Source organism: Alligator sinensis, unplaced genomic scaffold (genome assembly GCF_000455745.1).
Source record: "Alligator sinensis unplaced genomic scaffold, ASM45574v1 scaffold406_1, whole genome shotgun sequence".
Lineage (NCBI taxonomy): Eukaryota > Metazoa > Chordata > Crocodylia > Alligatoridae > Alligator > Alligator sinensis.
Genome location: NW_005842181.1, coordinates 1,121,730 through 1,143,960, shown reverse-complemented (window position 1 = coordinate 1,143,960; position 22,231 = coordinate 1,121,730). Strand labels below are relative to the sequence as shown.

The 22,231-nt window shown below is 43.4% G+C and overlaps 1 protein-coding gene across 7 annotated transcripts in view; it reads right to left on the bottom strand.

Moving 5' to 3' along the window:
- The window catches only part of STARD13 (StAR related lipid transfer domain containing 13), a 499,481-nt gene that overhangs the window by 24,432 nt on the left and 452,818 nt on the right, over positions 1-22,231 (bottom strand). For all 7 annotated transcript variants that reach the window (XR_003094657.1, XM_025207089.1, XM_025207090.1 and 4 more), the window contains 2 exons: positions 13,320-13,383; positions 2,783-4,179 (listed from right to left, as the gene is read on the bottom strand). Coding sequence is in view for 6 of the 7 variants with exons in the window: in XM_025207089.1 (XP_025062874.1) it covers positions 2,783-4,179; positions 13,320-13,383 (1,461 nt within the window). In the remaining variant the exon portion in view is untranslated. The remainder of the gene's footprint in view (positions 1-2,782; positions 4,180-13,319; positions 13,384-22,231) is intronic.

The following is a 22,231-nucleotide window of genomic DNA, read 5'->3' as shown; positions in this document are numbered from 1 at the left end:
GTTTCTTTCCCTCTGTGACCAGTTATTTTTATGCTCTATGTTTAATAAGCAGTTGCCAGGGATTCATTTCAGATTCTGTAGAGTGCATAAAGAGAACTTTTCTTTCAAATATATTGTTCTGTCTCCTGGGAGGAACCTCTCCTGTGTGAACTGTTTTACTGAATAATAACTGCATTCCCTATTTTGTGGGCCATACGAAGGCTGCCTAACTTCAGCGTTCCTTAGTAAGACACCAAGTGCTTAGCAACCCATGATGCTTTTACGTGCCATATGTAGTATTTGTTCTGCATTGTCCTACATTTATAATTGCACTTTTGTGATGATTCAGGTATCAAGGATGTCACTGGGATAAAACGTGTACAACTTGTCAGAGCTATGTTAATTCCTCTGTAATTCAACAAGAGATAACTGTGAAGTGCCCAGCTAGATGCAAATGAAAATCAAGGTATCTCAAAACTTGAATTTTGAATGGAGTCCAAGGCTGCAAAGCAGCATAATGGACTTCAGAGATTTCTGTTAGGTGTAAAAACCAAAAATATAAATTATATCAACAACTGCATCAAGATGAGCAGGGGCGTGTGCTTGCAGTGGCACAAATAGTAGCAGTACAAATTTGTGCCACTACTTTGTGCTGCAGCATATGCTCCTGCGTGTGTGCTTTGTTGCGGGACACATTGGCCCTGCTGTGGGCAAACGGCCCTTGCCTAACTCTTCTTGGCTCCCAGTGTGCTGGAGCAATCAGGGCACAAACAGAGCATCTCACTGGAGGATTGAGCCTCAGTTTGTTCCAGCACACGCTACTGTAGGTGCACTGTGCCCCATTTTTTCCCTGGTGCTTTTTTGGCTACTGGGAAATCCTGGTAGGAAATTTTGCCCCTGTGTTGCAAATCTATAGCACAGGGCAAGTTTTAACATTCCACATGTGTGGTCTGTGGCTCCACAAGCCGCACATCCTTCTTCATATGGACGCAGCCAAAGTGGGTACATAGGTGCCATTGACAATAGGGTAGTGGACACCTGGCTTAACCTGAAGACCCTTGCTTACCAACCACATTTGAACATCTCCCATTCCTAACACTGGATCTTCATGAAGACCCACAATCAAGCTTATGCCCTTCTGGTCCAGCAGAACCTGCATGAGGTTCAATAAAGCCAAGTGCAAGGTCCTGCACTTAGGACGGAAAAATCCCATGCACCAGTACAGGCTGGGTCCGACTGGCTAGGCAGCAGCCCTAGAAAAGGACCTGGGATTACAGTGGATAATAAACTGAATATAAGCCAACAGCATACCCTTGGTGCCAAGATGGCTAAAATCATACTGGGCTGAATTAGGAGCGTTGTCAGCTGGTAAATTCTACTTAAGAATAGATGGCCACGCTGTTAACTTAAAGACTATAAACTTATGCATGACTGTACATGCAAGCTGCTGTGCATAAATTAAGCCACCTCTCCAGAGTTAAACTTCTATGCCTGGAAGCTGTACCATCAAGGATGTTATATTTTGCTACGTGTGCAGGGTCCTAAATGGAAAGTAAAGTAGATTGCATGGCATTACAAGCCTGCTAACTAGCTTGAGGGCAATATAACTGGCTTTCGCTCAGCTCACACAAACTGCTATGAGCACATGGTTACACTGTTTCCAGCTGAGGAGGCAGACTGCCTGGAACAGCAGTGTTCTTGATGCAGTGCTGCCAGGCATGGCAAGTTTATCCCATGGACATGATTACAGGATCATAGGAAACTGGGGCTGGAAGGGACCACACAACCTCTTCTAATCTAGCCCCCTGCTCAAGGCAGGATCATCCCTGACTAAACAATCCCAGCCAGGTGTCTGTCTAACCTGTGAGATTCCACAACTTCTCCAAGTAGCCTGTTCCAGTGCTTGACGACTATCATAGATAGAAAGTTCCTCCAAATCTTCAATCTAAATTTACGCTACTGCAGCTTGAGGCCATTTCTCCTAGTCCTGTCTCCTAGAGGCACAGAGAAAAGCCCATCTCCAGCTCTCCAGAATTGCTCTTCAGGTATACATAGACTGTTATAAAGTCTCCAATCAGTCTTACCTTCTCTAGATTAAATTACCCTAGTTCTTTCAGCCTTTTTTTTTTTATAAGTCTTGTCTCTCAGGCTCCTGATCCAAACTGTCCACATCTTCCTTGAAGTGTGGGGCCTGAAACTGGATACAGTATCGCAGGTGAAGCCTCACCAGTGCTGAATAGAGTAGAAGAGTCACTTCCCTTGATTTGCGAGTGATATTTCTGTTAATACAACCCAATATGCTGTTGGCTTTTTTGGCAACAAGAGCACACTGTTGGCTCATATTCAGCTTATGGTCCACCATAACTCCTAGGTTCTTTGTTGTACTGCAGCCTAGCCAGTTATTCTCTGGCCTGTGCATGAAATTATTCTGTCCCACGTGCAAGATTTGGCACTTGTCCTTTTAAAATCATATCTGAGTGAAGACATGAACATTTAACAGAACTAAATAATTTACAGAGGAAAAAGAGTATTCTTGTTTACTTATGCTCTTGTATTCTTTACTTTTTATACCAGGACTCCTCTTCTATACCAGGATACCCTTCCTCTAAAAGTCTCTCTTCCATCTAACTGAGCCTTGCTTCACATTTAGTAACATAAGAAAGGCAGCGTGATTGTGACCCCCAACAGCTGCTCATGGTCCGCAGCTTGAGAGCTCCTCGCTTATTATTTTGTAATAACTGTTTTGTATAAACAATTAATCATGGCAAATACATGGGATTATCTATGGAAATCTGCTACCAACCTGCTTGGCCGGGTGAGAGATGCTCCCACACCAGAGTCTCTCCTATCCCTGACACCAGTAGCTTCTGACTCATTGAGGGAAGTTCCATCTCTATCCATGTCACTCGGTGTAGTCCGACCATCAGAAACAGAGTTTCCTTCAAAGTCCAATGTGATCTGGGTAGTTGACTGGAATGGTAATGATGTAGATTTCCCAACAGACAAATCATTATTTGGCATATCTGGCAGTACATTTTTTGACCAATGGTCAACAACCTCTTGAAGTCCATTGACATGCTGCAAAATGTCATCTAAATGAGGGAAAAGCTCATCTTTTTCCAAGTCCAAAAGGTCTCCAGTGCTGGCATACAAATGGGAACCTGGCACATTGTCATAAATACTAACTCTGCTCTCCTTAGGACAGCAAGTTATCAATCTGGCCTCTCTAGGAGTAGAGCACTTCTGTTTGCCCAGAGAGATGCTGCCTGTTCTCCAGTTAACATTGTTACCATTGTCTGTAGGTGAAAGACTTTCAATAGAAAGTGCCTTTGGAAAAGTTCCAGGTTTATGGTCTTTGGGAATATGTACCACCAGATCCTCTTGGGAGTGAAATTCATTTTTATGATTTTGGCCTACTACTTGTTTCAGGGTTGCTCCTGCAAGGACATCCAAGTCCTCCAGATACATACCACCTCTCTTGTTTGTTTCCTGACATTTGCGTTCCTTTAAACATGGTGTACTTACTCCGCTGCTGCTGTTTTCTGACTGACTACTGTCACTGCTGGATTTGCCAGAGAAGGAAAGTCCTGTTTTGACTGTCTCCTGTGCTAAATTTTGGAGATCTCCATTTACTATCTCTACACAGTGCAAGTCCTTCAAGGATTTTGGCTCATACTGAAGAACAGGTCCACTTATATCTAAAACACCAGTTTTTCCTGAGCCTCTTAATTTTCCATGTGTTCCTTTAGCTTTTAATGTCTCCATACGCTTTAGAAAGGTTTTGGCTCTGGTTCGTGTTGGTTTTTCATTCTTAATGTTCAAGGAGTATTTTATGATGTCTTTTGGATCCTGGGTACTGATGACTGAAGAGGAGTCATGCATATGTGTGCTTTCTACCTCCTGCTCTCCTGAGCTGTCATGTACCTCCCTGATAGTGCTGCTGATGCCAGATGGACTCCTGTTGTCACTTCCCCCACTGCTCTCGCTGTGAATAGATGAGACGTCAGGCTCACTCAGGTCTGTAAGCACACTTTCACTGCTTGTGGTGTTTTTCATTTTAATGTCCCCTGAAGATCCATGTCTACCTGATCGGTGAAGCAAGGCATCAATATCATCCACCCGAGACCATCTTCTGCTGGTTCTTTGGAAAGTCCATTTATTACTGATAGCACAGAGGTCTTCTTCATCTGAATCGTCACTCTGCAAAATAGCATACTGCACTTTGTTAGAGGCAGAACTTCTCTTTTCTTTTATTCTTTTCTGCTTATTTATTCATTTACTTACTTATTTATTCAATTTATATGCCACCCTTCCCTACAAAAGCTCAGGGCAGCTTACAGCAAGAAAACAGAATAACTTAAAAATAAGAGAGTGACTAGAGGATCAAATAGTTTAAAAGGAAACTAGAACATCAGGATAAAACAGAGAACTTGCTGAACAGCATCTCGGTTTAGTTTAGATTGGTGAATGCCTGACCAAAGAGGAAGTCCTTACTGTGCTACCAAAAAATGACCAGGCTTGAGCTCTAGTCAGCCTCAAGAGGGAGAGACTTCCAGTGAATATCCTTTTATTCTAGTCTTTTTCATTTCACAAGAAATTCTCAGAAATTAATATACTATCAAACAATAAATAAAGCCTTGACCTTGCATTATAGAACTCCTGGGTAAATTGCTGTATCCAGCTAGAACCTACTGACTTCAATGGGGCAGTCTGCCTGCCCTTACACAAGAAAGGAATGAAGCATAATAAAGCAGTTTCTGATTTCTGAAGATGGAAATACTAGCTAGTATCCATTGGGTGTGTCTACATGTGCAATTAATGTGGACCAGTGAACTCCGGAGTTTTTTTGCTCTCAGGCACACCATTTGAACGTGTGCCCGGGAGCAAAAAAACTCCAGAGTAAGTTGCTCTGGAGTTGATTCATGCGCACCGCCTGGAGCCTGGTCAGAGCAGTTCAGGCTAGCAGGGGACTCAGGGGATCAGTCTGCCAGCCCAGGGTTGCTTCAACCAGGCTCTATGTGCTGCAGAGGGACTGGCCAGGGCACAGGGTGCCTTAGTGTAGGGGCTCTGCAGCATGGGGAGACAGGGGAGCAGCCTTGGGCTGGTTGATCCTCTGTCTCCCCATGCTGGGAGCAGCTGGCTGGGGCACAGGGTGCCTCAGCCCTGGGATTGGATGCTGGCTAGCCCTGGTCTGAGGCACCCTGCTCCAGCCAGTTGGGCCAATGTCTACATATGCACTGTTCTGCACAAAGAAACTCTGCAGCAGAGTTGTGCTTGTATTTTACAAGACTATCCTGCTGTGGAGCTTATTAGTTTCATGCGCCCTAAAGGGGTGCATGTGTAGATGATGAGACATTTACTGCACAGGTAATTGGTCTGTTGTGCAGTAAATGTGTCATGTAGACACGCCCAATATTACCAACTTTCCAGGGGTGGGGTTAAGGTTAAAAACTGTGATGTGCTTCATTGCTACAGCAGTTAGGCCTATATAACTGCCTATATAACTGCAACAGGCCTATATGACTCTAATAAAACCTAGCAAGCCATGTATGTTAACTTCTAACAAGATTCAATTTTCAGTTAAACTTACTTGTTTGAATATACAATATATACATAGATATATATCCACAATAACTAAAATAACTGTCAAAATAATATTTGGAAATAAAAAATGCCAGCACCATAAACTAATCCACAGATCTGTAAACATGTAAAATAAAATAAAAAGCTGCAAAACTGAATCTGGCCTCTTTCTAATCTGTTTCCTCAAACAAAAATGACATACTTTTTGCAGGGACCAGGTAGTCCTTTCTGTTTGGCTCATTTCTCAGTAAGCAGCTGATCCAGAACCTGTTGATCCTAATGAGAATCCTTGCATCAGCTTGGTGCCAGGTCCATACTCAGCTATTGTTGCACATTTGATTTAATGTAGATCATACTAAGTTCACCTAGCTGACATCCAAAGAGCCTCTCTCATTCCTGAAAGCAGCAGTACAGCAGTAAAATTTGACAGACTGTCAAACTAAAGCAAGGTACTAAACTAAACAGGCCATTTTGAGACTGGAAAACTTCTCAATTTAAAAATGCATTACTAGCACTATTTGCATATGCAGCTTTGAGAATAAAGTTAAACTATCTTCCATAGGACTGGACTGCAACTGCTGCAATCTAATTAAAAATGTAAAACAATTTATGAAGTAAAAGTAAAGCTTGAAGGCTGTAGATTACAATGAAATCAGTACCATTTTCAGATCACCTCAACATAAATTTATAGTTGCAAACTTTTGCCAGTGTGTTCCTTAAAATTTGCCATGCTCACTTTATATCTTGTCCAATTTGTAAAATAAACCATTGCCACACAACCAAAAAAACCCCTAGTTTTTGCTTGTTTCTGAATTATTTCTAACATGCAGAACCCAGTTGTTCAGAAGTCAATGCAAGTTCACTGAAACAAATGCCTTCATTCTGCTGTTAGCTATAGAAAATAATTAAACAGCTTAGAAAAGGCACCAAGAAAAGAGCTCGATGTGCCTTAACCCTGCTGTAGTCATGGGTGCCTATATACGGGCTCTGACACATTCCAATTAGAACGCATTGGAGAAGACTTGATTAATCGAGTGTGCTGGAGTGTTCTAATTAGAACACTCCAACATGCTGCAGCATTGCATGCATTCAGAGCCCCCTATTTCAAAATGTGATGGGGGTGCTCTAACTAAAACTCATTGAATGAGCTTTAGTTAAAGCACCCCCACCACCATTTTGGAATGTAGAAGACTAAATACACATGATGTGGTGGCGTTTTTATTAGAGCGGCTGCCTGGGAGTTGCTGCAATTAAACCCTCCCCTCCCCATCCCATCCCACCCCACCCCAGAGCACATGTATAGGCATAGTGGAACACATGATAGCACTGCCTCCTGGGTCTGAGGACAACATGATGCTGAAGGGAGTGTGTGGGGAGGAGGACTGCAAACAATTGAGGCACTCTGTACTTCTAAATATTTTAACAATAGCTTCACATATAAAGCATCCAACTGTTGATGTCTTCATCAACAAACAATAACAAACACTGTAAACACAGTGTTGACATAACAAGAGATCCTGAGGCAGTTTCTCAATGGATATAAATCACCATAGGTCCATTGCAGTTACTGTAGATATGACAATGTACACCTGCTGGGGAACTAGCCCTCTTTTTTTCTTAAAACTCAAACTAATGAAACTAACCAACAAAGTGTGAACAATGCCGAGATCAGGCAGGGAGAGGCAGTGTGAGAGGGGAGGGGAGGAAACATGGAGCCAGCAGCAGTTCTATACAAAACTTCTTTTGGAGGAAAAAAGTTTTAAGCTGCTTTTGAAAAACAGGTGGAGATCAACTGATATGGATAGTGGCAGGGAAACATTCTGCACTCTGCCACCAGAAAGGTAGGATTGCTTCCTGGAATGGATCAGAAAATGCTCTTATGTTTGCTGTTAGAGTGATGTTGCAGCCATGATGACCCAGGCAAGAGGCAAAGATTTCTTAGTGTGATATCTTTTATTGAACCAACTGCATAGTTGGGGTAAAGCTAGACAAGTTTGTGAATACAAGACAATCTTCTTCAGGTCTGAGAAATCTCAGAGAAATCTGAAACCTGAGAAATCTTAGACCTGTAGAATGCTCAGAACCGAAGAAGAATGTCTTGTCTTTGAAAGCTTGTCTAACTTTATCCAAATGATGCAGTTGGTCCAATAAAAGATCTCACCCTAAGAAATCCTTGTCTTATGTCTAAAGAATTTCCAGGGAAATTGAGATTTTCCATGGAAAAATATTTTGATTCCCCTTCCTCCACCCTCCACCTCCCCCCAAAAGCCATAACCCAAACATTATGCTCCTGAAATGCTGCCAGGGGAACTTCCACATGCTGGCCTCTGGTTGGATAGCTCCCATACAGCCCTATGACCTCACCTCTAGGCAATGGGAGGGGATGTATCATCACACAGTATTAAGAAAAGATTTTCTATGAGACAATGTGATGACACTGTAACCGATCCAAAAGGAATTTTGGACACCGTAAGCATCCTGAATGTCACAGTGTTCTGGTAGTCATCAGACTTCCCTGACAGAATACAGATAATTCTAAGAACTGCAATTATAAGACTGCTAGCAGTCATGCTAACTCATGCAAGTTATGGCAATATTAATACTTGTCTATTACGAAGAGGTCTAAGAACATTTCATTTCATGCAGACTGAGTAGACATCTGATTAAACTGAACTTGAGTCTCTGCTGACCCAGGCTGAGTGACTTTGTAGGTAAAGACTTTGGAACCATTACTAGTGTAATCCCTTCAGTCCTCCACTCCCTCTGCCTCAGGTATTTAAGTTTAAAAAAGGAAACTGATTGACATATAGGAGCTTCCTGGCTTATGGAACAATCACCAGCATGTTATGAACTTTTCTTATTATTATGAAATAGAAAACAACTTGTTCTTTTAAAACTGACCTGTCAACATTCCCCTCAACATCTAAATACAAGGATTTGACTTAACAGATGGACATAAAAATGTACATAGTACTTCTCTTCTAGTTCTCAAACATCTACTTGCATTGTCAGTTCCCAGTCTGATGCAGTATCCCAGAATGCACTGAATTAGTCATGTCAATTAAACTGCTGTGGCCTGCCAAAATGCTGGTTTGTTGCCACTCTTATTATCTTAACAATTACGCAAGGGTTTATATTATTTTATACCCTTTGGAGTGTCTGTGGCTTGATCTTTATTGAGTTAGACCCTAATTCCTGCCACAAATGGGTACACTTGAGGGCTCAGAACATTGTTTCTGATATCCTCTGATCTTCATCTTTTCACACAACTTCCATTATCACTTTCCTGCTCCAGTCATTGAACAAGTAATAAAGATATTATCGGGCACATTCAGGGAGTCCTGTAAAGCCATTAAGAATGGTAAAAAGGAACGGGGCAGGTTTCTTTAAGAGTTACCGACAGCATTTGTCAAAGAGTCAGAGGAGCTTTAGACACAGAGATCCCTCAAAGTTGATTTAAACTAGCAAAAGTATTTTCCTCAAACAGAAACAGATGCCAACAAAATGCAGAATAGAACATTTATTTTTAGTGGAATTGTGCCACATTTTTCCAGCTGGGGACAGGAACGTACATGATTCCACAGCTGCAGGAGGCTGCTAATCCAAAAGCTAATTTCTGGCTGTCCAAAACACTTCAGGATACATTTTCAGCACAATCATGGGGATTCAACTGGGTAACTTTCATTAAGGTTAACAGGAAGTGAATAACTAACACCCCACCTAGAAAATGCATCTCTGAGTGAAGTGGGAGGGCATGTGGAACATGTGTTCAACCCTCATTGGCTCACTCAGTAATGGTCTCTGGCAACTTGCTTGGCTACGTTTTCCTAAATCACAGACAGCTGAAGACTAGACAAGAGCTGTACTTAACTTCCATACTGAACCTCCAACCCAGGCTATAGTGGGCTGTTTTTCATTTCAGTGCTGCAAGTAATATTAGAAGCTATTTGTAGTAATATTATTTTGACCTCCTAGTATCAGATACATAGGGAGCAAGAAAAGATTGGGCTCCACTGTGGGACCTCTTCTGAATACCCAGGGTATAGGCGATGTGGAAGGAGGTACGGGGGGGGGGCACATGCCCTCCCCCCAAGATTGGCCCTCGCTGGCTGGGGAGTGCGGAGTGCAAGTGCCCCCCCGAGAAGCGCTGATGGCATTTCCGGTTTTGCTGCTGGTACTTCCGTGGCCAGCGCTCAGCCACCGGGGGACCTCCCTCCCCTAGTTGGTGATCAGCCACTGATGCCCTCACAGTCAGGAGGCACCAGTCGCCCATGACCCGGGGCAGCCCACAGTCAATGCACGCAAAAAGGCAGAACTCCTGAATACATGCTTTGTATTGGTATTCCTGAAACCCAACGGGGGCTGCTCATTTGACCAGAGGCCCAGGGAACAAGAGGAAGGTAACAGCCTACACAAAATCAGCCCAGAACGGGTGAAGGATCTTTTACAACACTTGGACATCTTCAAGTCCGCTGGACCAGATGACCTGCACCCAACAGTCCTGAAAGAACTGGTCAAACTTAGAGCAGCAGTATTGGCCAAGCTATTTGAAGAACCGTGGAACTTGGGAGTGGTCTCAGATGACTGGAAGAAGGCCAATGTGGTACCCAACCTTAAGAAAAGGAAGAGGGATGACCCTGCAAACTACAGGCCAGTCAGTCTGACTTCAGTCTAGGGTAAAATCTTTGAAAAGCTGGTTAAGGAGGCCATCAACTACAAGCTGGTAATGGATGGGGTGCTAAACAGCAACCAGCATGGCTTTGTCAAAGGCAGATCATGCCTGATGAACCTTGTGTCCTTCTATGACCATATCACTAACTATTTGGACAAGGGACTTGAGGTTGATGTCATCTACTTAGACTTCAGTAAAGCCTTTGACTCTGTCTCCCACGGGATTCTCTCTAACAAACTGAAGAGTACTGGGCTGGACCAGTCTACAGTGAGGCGGGTGGACAAGTGGCTCAGAGGCCTCTCCCAGAGATTGGTGATCATGGGGATGGCCTCATCCTGGAGGGCCATCTCTAGTGGGGTCCCCCGGGGATCGGTGCTCGGACCCATGCTATTCAATATGTTCATTAACGATTTGGATTAAGGGGTAGAAAGCGCAATGATAAGTTTGCAGATGATACCAAGCTGTGGGGAAATGTGGGCACACCAAAGGACAGGGCAAAGATCCAGGAGGACCTAGACAGACTGGATTTATAGGCAGAATGAAATCAGATGAGGTTTAGCAGGGAGAAGTGCAAGGTCCTTCACCTGCGTAGGAAGAACCCTCACCACAACTATACAATGGGTGGTAGACTACTGGCTGGCACAACATGTGAGCCAGACCTGGGGGTTACGATTGACTAGAAGATGAATATGACCCAATAGTGCAATGAGGACAAAAAGGCCAATAAAACTCTGGCATGCATCAGCCACTGTGTGGCCAATTGATTCAGGGAGGTATTCCTCCCTTTCTATTCAGCATTGGTGAGGCCTCAGCTGGAGTACTGTGCCCAGTTCTCAGCACCGCACTTCAATAAGGACATAGATAAGCTCAAGAGGGTACAAAGAAGGGCCACCCATTTGATTAAGGGCATGGAGGGTAGGCTCTATGAGGACAGACTCCGGGAACTGGGCCTGTTCAGCCTGAGGAGGAGAAGGCTGCAAGGTGACTTGATAGCAGCCTACAAGTACCTCAGGGGGGAGCATCAAGAACTAGGAGAGCAACTATTCAGGAGGGCACCTCAAGGGAGGATGAGGATGGGTATAAACTAATAAAGGCTAAATTCAGGTTGGATATAAGGAAAAACTTCTTCTCTGTAAGGGTCACCAGAATCTGCAAGAATGCTCCCAGCAGAGTTGGTGCAGTCACCCTACTTGGAGGTGTTTAAGACGAGGCTGGAGAGGCACCTTGCTGAGCTCATCTGAGTCCAATACTTCCTGCCCATGGCAGGGGACCAGACTTGATAATCATACAGACCCTTCTGGTTCTATGATTCTATTTCCATGTTCTTTACCTGTTGAATAGAGGGATGATCCAGTTCCTAGTTCATCCACACCTTGCAGTCTCTCCCATCACCAGCTTTCCTTGTGGTCCCCATCTTTCTTGGTCTCCTTGGCCTCTGCTCTCACCATTTGCCCATTTCTTTGCTAACACATTTTCTCCTGACCCAGTTTTTCTTTATACCTGCCCTCCCAAGTCTCCACCACTGCACCTGCATAGTCTTCTGTCTTATACATCTATGGAGTCAACTAGCTTCTGTTGACTCTAAATTGTTAATACAGCCCTTACATTGTTAGCATATATTTTCTTTTTTCTGATCTCAAACAAATGTCAAGTCTTCACTGTGGTGGACAAGAAACATCTGATGTAGAAAAAATGGCTGGAAATATTTTTTTAAATAAAACTGCAATAAAACAATAAATTTTCATCAATATTTCAATTTTTAACATTCTTTCTTTTAGTTTAGCTACAATATCATTGATAAAAGAAGACACTGATACCACTTCAAGCAGCTTAATGCAGTAGATGTTATCCAAAGAAGGCTTTGCTATATGTTTCAAAAAAGAAATTATTTTGAATGATCTCAGTCTCATCAAGTTTTTGCCTACATCAAACATGTCTCACACAATGTGGTGAATTAACACTCTTTGTTCTGAGATTAGACCAGGGATGTATCACGGAAATCATATACAGGCAAAAATATGCTAAGTCTGAAGTAATGAACACATGGGATCTCAATGGAGTATGCACAATTCCTTGAAGAGATAAGATAGGATGGATACTACAGAGGTTCTGACCAGAGGGCATGACACTATTTGGGCACTTAATGAGTGGGGTCATGAGGCCCACAGAAATTCAGTGACAGTGTTTGGGCTCAGACTAGAAGTGGGGTTGCCATGGAAAAAGATTAGGAGCTGAGGCTGTAGAGGCTATTTGATAAAGCATTATGCACAAGAACAGGAAGGAAAAATATACCTGTTCATTAAACACTTTTCTCTAAGTTCTTTCACAGAATGAACAGGGCATAAATAGAATAAGCTGCCAATGGTATAATAAGAAACATCTCAAGTAGGAATCTTTCAGGAAGCTTTACACAACTGTTCTGAGGGATATATAGGACTATTCCCCAGAACCAATGATTGCTGTTACACACTGTTGATTATGTGCCCTTGGGGCAGTGTAATTGGTAAACCAAAAATTCAACTGTTATGCTGGACGTACAATTTTTAAAAAAACAACAGGCATTTTCTGCATTCTTTAATAAAACCCTTTAATCTTTAAATAATGTATGTGTTACATAACAAAGTGTACATATGACAGGGTTTATTTTCATATTCTTAACTAATGCCAATTCAGCACAAGAAATAAGGAAAGCTATTATTTGTCAAGGAGCTTCCATTTTTTTCTTGGTAAGAGTTTCTATTATGCAATCATACAGCATGGGGAAATGTGAAAATATTTCATAAACAACACAGCATGCTAACTGCTCTTTTCCCCACTACTATAAATTGCATGTTTAAATTACTGCAGGTGTCCTCGTAAGTCTCTTAACACTGAACCTTCTGTTCTGTTCAGAGCTCTTTATTTTTCATTCACATTTAAATTCCTCATTCGTGAAACTACTCTTCAAGACAGGATGTAACACATGCTTAAAGTTACATATTCTTAACTTAAATTTAAGAGATTTCCTAACTGAGGGACCCTAATTTCAGGAGCTCTTTTTGCAATGGTTTGAACTAAACCTGAACACTGAATAATGTTCACTTACCTTTTTCCTTTGGAAGTTCACATCGAGTTTCATTGAGGCACACTTGTTCAATGTATTCAGTCGTCTACAGGTAAAGCAAAAGCCAAAGGTTAGCAACCTGTTAATGAAAGGGACTTTCCATGATTTCAAAAGCTGACCACTTATCTATTTGTGGGGTTGTAATTTATATAACAGGATTCAAAAGTAACCATATTTTATTTTGTTCTACACTACAGACCTATACAATGAGAGGATCTCACAGCTCAACAGTTTTCATAATTAGCTCTCAGATACAGCTATTCATATTCTATTCAGAGCATTTTGCAAATCAAGTGAATGTTATTTTATGCATTTCACAGATGGGGAAACTGAGGCTCAGAATGGGGAGGCAATTTGACCATACAAGTATGTAACCACAGTACTTCAGAACCCTTTTCTTGCAAATACTGCAGGATTCAAATGACTTATTAGAATCAGAATGCGAGTTAATTTCAGATTTCACTCCTGTTAGGCAGTTAGTAAAGTAAATGTTAAGGAAGTTTGTTGAGATTAATCAAATATTATTTAATTTAGTCTCATAGTCTATTCTTACATGTACAAATCCAATACACTAATACATAGAAGGTAACAAATAAGTTATCATCAACCTCCTTAAATAAATGCCTTGTTCATCCTTCAGATGATATTATAGTAATTTTTAAAAGACTTTTTCCTTGTTAATTTCAAAATATTAAAATTTTGACAATGGGTTAACATTATTATTCTCTAGGCTGAAGAACTATGTACATACATACTCACATCTTCATACATCAAAATGAGAGATCTATACATATATGCAAAAAACATATATTTTTAATTATGGAAGTGTTAGGTATGGGATAAATTACATGGGTATATGATAAAACTATAATATGTATAACATAATATACTCTCATATATTATCACCTGCCCAATCACCTGCCCAATCCACCTCTTTAGGGGCTTCATCTAATATTAAAATAGATAGCAGCTTAAAATAACCATCATTTAAAAAAAGTCAGTCCACCAAAGAAACATTTATCAATTCTCTTTATCCTGATTATTTTTTAATTTTGTTCAGCAAATTGCACCTGCCAAAACCCATTCATGGATAAAGTAACCTTCCCTAAGTCATGACATATCATCCTGGGTTCATCACATTTGTGTGCATTACAGATGCACACTCACACCCTTGCATAAAAAGAGGTGAATACTTGTGATCATTAGGGCTTTGTAACTACTTCATCAGTACTGTTCACAAATCCACCCCCAAGACTTAATTCTAGGATTGCAAAACTCTCAGAAGATTCAAACATAAAGAAACCAACAAAACCCCCAAACCCAAACAGATAAACAAGCAGAAGAAACTCTAAACCTAGTACCAAAAGTGTTCTTGTTTTGTCCCGGTATGGAATTGCTCAGCTTGAAATTGCTCTTTCTTGAGGCTTCACAATGGTTTTGTCCTACCCTTGCCCATGGTGGAATTGTTTAAATATAAGCATCTATCCTTGTTCCAAATACATACATATGAAGATACATTTTCAAAGGACTGAAACTCATCCTTACTGTGGAGACAATTTGCTCCCCAACATGAATCACAGGCTAAAATCTGATTTCATGCATCTCTAAATTAACTGGTTTCTGCCTTAGAACAGGTAAGCAAAAGGGGCAGGTATATAAAACACACTATTTTATTGGGATTCTCAAAAATATTGTGTAGCTTGCTTGAGCAAGCCAGTTGTGCCCAGCTATTACAATAAATTGTTAGGCACTCAAATTTACCTAACTAAATCAAGTGAAACTTTAAGTAGCATAAGCTAGTCCATTCCTGCAAAATCATCTCATTAAACAGGTATCTTGAACTCCCTGTGTGTCTATATAATGAGAAAAATGAGACAGAGACATGTTTCGATATAAACTCATAACCTTATAGTTAGGGATACTGAGTATCTGTAGGTTTCTCTGAAATTGTTCAACATCCTGTACAGTCAGGCCATAAATCATTAACTCCATTAATCCGTAATGGGCAATGGAGATGCATTAGCTGAAAAGCAGAGGTACAGTTTTCTTGTGCCTTCATAACAAACTGATTTCCCCAGAAGCTTTCAAAATAGTTTAACAAGCAGCCCTGTACTCAAAGCCTATTTGCAGTTCTTAGAGAGGAGAATGTATAGCACAAAGAAGATGCATTTCAGATTCAAAGGATGATGCTTCTCCTTTTAGTCAATGCAATACCATATGCATCTGAAGAAATAAATGATTTAGCTGAGATAGAACACGAATTTATGGTGGAAGGGAAAGGGAGAGTCAAAGGCCAATGGCTTGCATTTTGTTTTATTTGCAATTGAGGTAACCTTAGAAGCCAATTGGGGTTTCATAAGTAGCCGAGGGCAAAATCTGTATTCACGCCCAAAAAAGGCCTCTGCTCTATTGTGGACAGCTACTGGAATCATGTGGTCAGACAAACCAAACAGACTAAACAAGAAGTCGTAATTTTCCCACTAACTCTACCGGAAAGCCAGGATTATTTCAGTCATAAACTGATGGGTTACTTTTTTAAGAGTCAGTCTCATTAACTCAGAGACATTACCAGCTACACTGTTATCCTGACTGCTTTCTAAACTGATATTTGTATAAAGAAACTATTCCATCAAAAAACAGAGCCAACTTTAAAGGAGACTGTGCCTCAACCTCAGCTTTTAGCTTCTGTCATCTACAAAATTATAACACATTCTGGGGCTTTTCCAAAATCATGGAAAGATTTGCCAATACATTTACAGGATTAAAGATCAGCTTTATTAGTTTGCCTGTTACCAGCATCTCCAATTAAATCCAGTCTGTTTGAACTTCTCACATGCTGTTGTTGTGCCAATGGAGGCAGATAGCCTTCCCATCTGCTTATAACTATTATGTGAGTGACAGCCAAAGCCTCATTAAAACACAAGTCTTTGACTGAAAGACAGGCACTCATGTCTTGATCAAAGAGGAAGAGGCCACTGAGTTGCTATCTACACTTTTCATGTCACTGCCTCAGAACAAGGGAGAGGTTACAGTGTTCGTAGGTTTAACAAAACACGAACCTTGAGTTTAAAGGGAAGACAGTACAACACATGTCAAATGAAATAAACAACATTGGTAGGTATCGCAGGAGGGTTTGGCATTAAAAAAATAAATATATACTGTATTAAAGCACTTGTCAGCGAAACTGCAAAATATTTAGGGAAATCTTGCAGCTCATACTATAAATAGAGGGTCAGTGAAGTTTTCTCAATTTGTTCTTCACATAGTAATAATACTGTTATTGATAAGCACCATCACTTATATGTATAACATGGAATCACTGAGCATCAAGGCATCAAATTTTGCTGTTATTGTCCATTATGCTGCAGGCTCTTTGCCTGTTGTATCCTGTACAGCCCAAAACAGTGACTAACAAGTAAATAAATAAATAAAGCAAGGCAGAAGCTTCTTAACTAGGAAATCTAGTGGGTGGCCTACTATCCAACTTCAACAGTTTTCCAGATTATCCTAAGACATCTTTAAAGTGACTTTGAACTGTGTGAACTCCCCCTGAATCTGGTCTGCAGTTGCTTTGTAGCAGCTGTGGGGGAATTCAGCCAATGGTACACCGGGGTCATGCAGAAACTAGTCTGCCAGAAGGAACTAAATGCAATTGTGTGGCAGGGAGGGAGCAATCACCCGGGAAGGACATCTCCTGTGTCTGCAGATCAGAGGTTGCACTCTGCTGTGCATCTTCAGGATCCAGGGGTGAGAGAGAACTCATCACATTAAACTCAGTGACCCATAGGCCCCCGCTCAAGGGGATGTTCTGCTGGGAACTGCCATTGTTAATTATTACTATTTTGTAATAACATTGTGCCCAGAAGCCTTCATTGTGGACAAGGAGCCCATTGTTCTAGACCTGTACAAACAGGGAACAAAGAGATGATCCCCATTCAAAAGAGCTGCCTGGTAGGCCTGCGTGAAGTGGACAGTATTTGCTTCGGATTCAGTGATTCAGAGGGACAGTGATTCGATGCGGTGATTTGAATAACTGTCCTGATTCGATTTGGTCGAATCCGAAGATATTCGGTGCTGCATCTTATTCAGCCATAGACTATACAGACAGACAGTGCCGGCAGGAGCAGCTGCGGGGAGCAGCCAAACAAGCCCCGGCTTGAGCCAGAAGCCCCAGGAGAAGCCGCAGCTCCCCCAGCTGCCCACCCCCTCCGCTGGGGTGAGGCAGGCAGTCCTAGCAGCCCCAGGAGAAGCCATGGGGGCTGGGGGGAATGATCGGGGAGCTGGGGGATTGAACCAGGAACTGGGGAATCAAGTTGGGAGCTGGGGTGAATGATCGGGGGCTGGGGGAATGAACAGGGGCTTCCCCCCAGCTCCGGGTTCGATTCCCCCAGCTCCCAGTTTGATCCCCCAGCTCCCAATCATTCCCCTAGCTCCCCAATCATTCCCCTCAGCCCCCACGGCTTTTCCCGGGGCTGCTAGCTCCAGCCACAGCTTGTCCGGGTGCTCCCCTGGTTGCCCCCCCGCTGGAGCAAGGTACTCAGTGCTGGCAGCCCCAGGAGAAGCTGTGAGGGCTGGGGAAAATGATTGGGAACTGAGGGGAATGATCAGAGAGCTGGGGGATCGAACCAGGAACTGGGGAATTGAACTGGGAGCTGGGGGGAAGCCCCTATTCATTCCCCCAGCCCCCATGGCTTCTCCTGGGGCTGCCAGCACTGCCTGCCTCAACCCAGGTGGGGGGGCAGCCAGGGGAGCAGCCGGGTGAGCCATGGCTTCTCCCAGGGCTGCTGACTCAAGCTGGGACTTGTCCGGCTGCTCCCACTATCTAGTGCCTGCCTGTACAGTCCATGGTTGAATCTGCAAATCTCTCTGAATTGATTCAGAGGCTTCTGATTTGATTTGGAGAGATTAATGGGTCTCTGGTTCGATTTGGATTTGGAGATTCAGCTGCCGAATTGAGCCAAATCTCCTCCGAATCAAACTGGCTACCAAAGCTTCACACAGCCCTACTGCCTGGTCTCCTGTCATGGATTAGCCTGTGAGAGGGCAACCTCTGGTTCTTTGTTAATGGACTGTACATAGAAGCTAAGGGCTGTGTGCCACGACTGGCAGGAGTGACTGGGAGAAGCTTGTACTGCAAAGGTCCATGCTGTACCTATTCCACAGATAAACAGAAGACTATGTTCCCAGTCCTCTCATTCAGTACCTTCCCTGAGCATAACAGAGTCATAGTCATAGAGAAGTAGGGCTGGAAGGGACCTCCAGAGGCCCTCCAGTCTAACCCCCTTGGCAAGGCAGGTTCATCCACATCCAAACCATCCAATACAAACCATAATCTAAAACTAGATAAGACTATTGTCAAAATAATAATGAAGATTCAAGCATTTAGACTTTACAATGGGCTACATATGTACATGGGTCATGAGCCCACTCACTGAACTGAACAGGAACCTTTTGATTGACATTAAGGTGACCTGGATTGGGCACTTCTTGTGCCTACAGAGAACCCAGTCAATCTTTTAATGGAACCTTGAACAACTTCATCCTTTTAAAAAACCCCATAAAGTTTTAAAAGCACTTGAATGACAAAATAACTAAGTAGACTGCAGAATACATAATCATTTTAAAGTTTTTCAGTAGTATAACAATCTATATACAATGATACATGAAGTAAATGCATGCTATCAAATAGACAACTCTGGACAAAAAGAATGGACAAAATATAATCATACTGAATTAAATTAAGGCTTCTTGCTGTTTGGCACTTTTGAAGATGAGTATATTTATCTAGGGGTCTAAATATTGATTTAAGAGAAGAACATTATATACTTAGTTTGTCAGATCTTGGTCATTAGATCCTAACAATATGTTAAAAGAATGATATTTAGAGTGTGAAGTCAAGCTTTCAACTGCTTGAATTTTCAACCTACATTATGTTCTTTTAAATTCTTTGTATGAAACATCCTAGGTTTTAAGGTACAGATACATTTTATTACATGCAACTGTAACAAAGCTTCATCATGCTTCATAAGTAGGGCTGATCTCTGAGCACTGCTGCTCAGACTTTCACCACTTGAATCAAATGCATTTGAGCAGGAGACTGCTATTCCTGCGTGAAAGGCTTTCCACTGGAACTAGATACACGTCCAATAGTTGGTTTGAGAGATCTCGGCTCACCATATGGGAGTTGAGAGAGCTCCTGCTCTTTGGAACACGTGCTGGTTTTGGAGTGGATGAGAAGACACCCTCCTGGCTTTCACCCACCTACATTTTCACTACAGCTTTCATTGGAAGTTCCCAGAGAAGTGTCTGCTTCTGCTGCTTTGGATGTTGCATAGGTCATAGTTTCACAGTTGGTAGGGTCGGAAGGGACCTGAGCAGATCATCAAGTCCAACCCCCTGCAATGGCAGGAACAAGTACTGGGGTCAAACGACCCCAGCGAGGTGTTCGTCTAACCTCCTCTTAAAGACCACCAGGGTAGGAGCCAGCACTATTTCGCTTGGAAGTTGGTTCCAGGTCCTAGCCGCCCTGACTGAGAAGTAGCGCCTCTGATGTCTAGTCTGAATCTACCCTCTGCCAGCTTGTGACCGTTATTTCTAGTCACTCCTGGTAGTGCTCGGGGGAACAGGGACTCCCCCAATGCCTGCTGGTCCCCTCTGACTAATTTGTAAACGGCCACTAGATCCCCCCATAGCCTTCTCTTGTGGAGGCTGAACAGGTTTAGGTCCCTTAGCCTCTCCTCGTAGGGCTTGCCCTGCTGCCCCCTGATCATGCGAGTGGCCCTTCTCTGAACCCTCTCCATGCTGTCCACATCCCTCCTGAAGTGCGGCGCCCAGAACTGGACGCAGTACTCCAACTGCGGCCTGACCAGTGTCGCATAGAGGGGGAGGATCACCTCCTTGGACCTGCTTGAGATGCATCTGTGGATGCATGACAAGGTGCGGTTGGCCTTCCTGACCATGTCCCCACGCTGTTGGCCCATGTTCATTTTGGCATCAGTAATGATTCCAAGATCCTTTTCTGCCTCTGCACTGACAAGAAGGGAGTTCCCCAGCCTGTAGGTATGCTGCTGGTTCTTCCTCCCCAGGTGCATCACTTTGCACTTGTCAGTGTTGAAACCCATCCTGTTCTCATCTGCCCAACCCTGTAACCTGTCTAGGTCCAATTGCAGCCTATTCCTCCATTCTAGCGTGCCCACATCCCCCCCAAATCTTAGTGTCATCAGCAAATTTGAATAGGGTGCTTTTTGTCCCCTTGTCCAAGTCACTGATGAAGATGTTAAACAGCGCGGGTCCGAGGACCAAGCCCTGGGGGACCCTGCTGCCCACATTCCTCCAGGTTGAAAATGACCCATCCACAACCACTCTCTGTGGTCAAGTCATGAAATATTCATGTTCAATCAATATTATGGTAAGCTATGGTAAGCTAACAAGGACTACTAAGGAGAGGGAAAATGGTGATTTTCTGCCATTAATCTCTAAATAAAATCTAAGTATCATCTCATGAAATCAAATAAAAGGTACTTCTCTAATGCAAGGGGTTTTTCCCTTCTGCATTTCAAAGACCTGTGTCACAGAGCACTGAGGTGCCCTGCTCCCAAAGAGGGGGAAAACTGCTAGGGAGGAAGCCCTAGCAGGAAATAAGGAGCCCAGCTGTGGGTTGCCTGGGCAACCAGGGAAGGTCAGCTGACCAGAAGGGGCAGGGCCTGGCTCCCTTATAAACCCTAGGGGCTGGGGCTAGAGGCAGTTCCCTGCCGGCTGCCAAAGAGGAAGGAGCTCTCTGCCCTGGGAGAGAGGGGAAACCTGATGCAGGGGCTGCATCTGAGAGTTAAAGGGTCACTGGTAGGACTGAATGTTGTTTGGGCCGGTTGGCTTCTGTTTTTGTTATAGCTGAAGGGCTTGTGTTTTGTCATTGTTAGAACCGGTGGTTTGGGAGAAGCTATTAGGGGTTGGAGGAGGCCTCATAGGGAACTCACAGAGGAGTGTGAGGACCCCAGTGCCAGTGAAGTTGCAGCGTTCGGGGTGCATAGACCCCAGCCCTAGAGAAGGGCAGTTGAGAATCCCCAGAGAGGGGGCATTTACTGAGAGGCCCCAGTGAGGGCCTGGTGAGCCCCAGAGAGGGGTGGCCATATTGAGAAGCCCAGTGCGGGTGTGTTGAGCCCAGAGAGGGTGGCCTGACAGAGAAGACCCAGAGAGGGGACAGCAGTGTTGAGGAGTGCCCTGAGAGGGGGCAAAAGCCCAGAGAAGGGGGCAGCTACTGAGAAGCCCCAGTGCAGGCGTGGTGAGCCCCGGAGAGGGGGCAGCACTACCGGGGAGCCCCAGAGAGGGGGCAGTTGCCGAGAATTCCAGAGGAGGGGGCATTATTGGGGGAGCCCCAGAGAGGGGGCGGCATAACTGAGGAGGCTCAGAGAGGACAAAAGGGCATAATTAGGAACATCTATTCCATCGGCGAGGTGTGGACTGCGGTGTAGGGGAGGAAAGGGAGCCGCAGATAGCTCCCCCTGGCAGCGGGGCAAGAAAAGGGCAGCCTCCCGCTAATTAACATCAATTAATTAATTAACAACAAGGCATGGCAGGGGAGTAGGCGGGCGGTTGCCCCCAGGAACAGGTGTGCGGGCCGTGTTTAGGTTGGCCCAGATCGTGTACCTGTCACAACCTGCTATAAATAACAGAGGTGTAATAAGGTCTGAAATAGTCACTAAACTCTTTTATAATAGGACTACTTAGGCATTCTAAATATAGAATGCTCCTGGCAGACATTATTTTCATCACATGCCAGGAACTGAGGACTTTTGTCACTCAGTGAAAATGTTTCTGGCTTGATGTTTTCATAGATGTTAGGGTCAGAAGGGACCTCAATAGATCATCGAGTCCGACCCCCTGCATAGGCAGGAAAG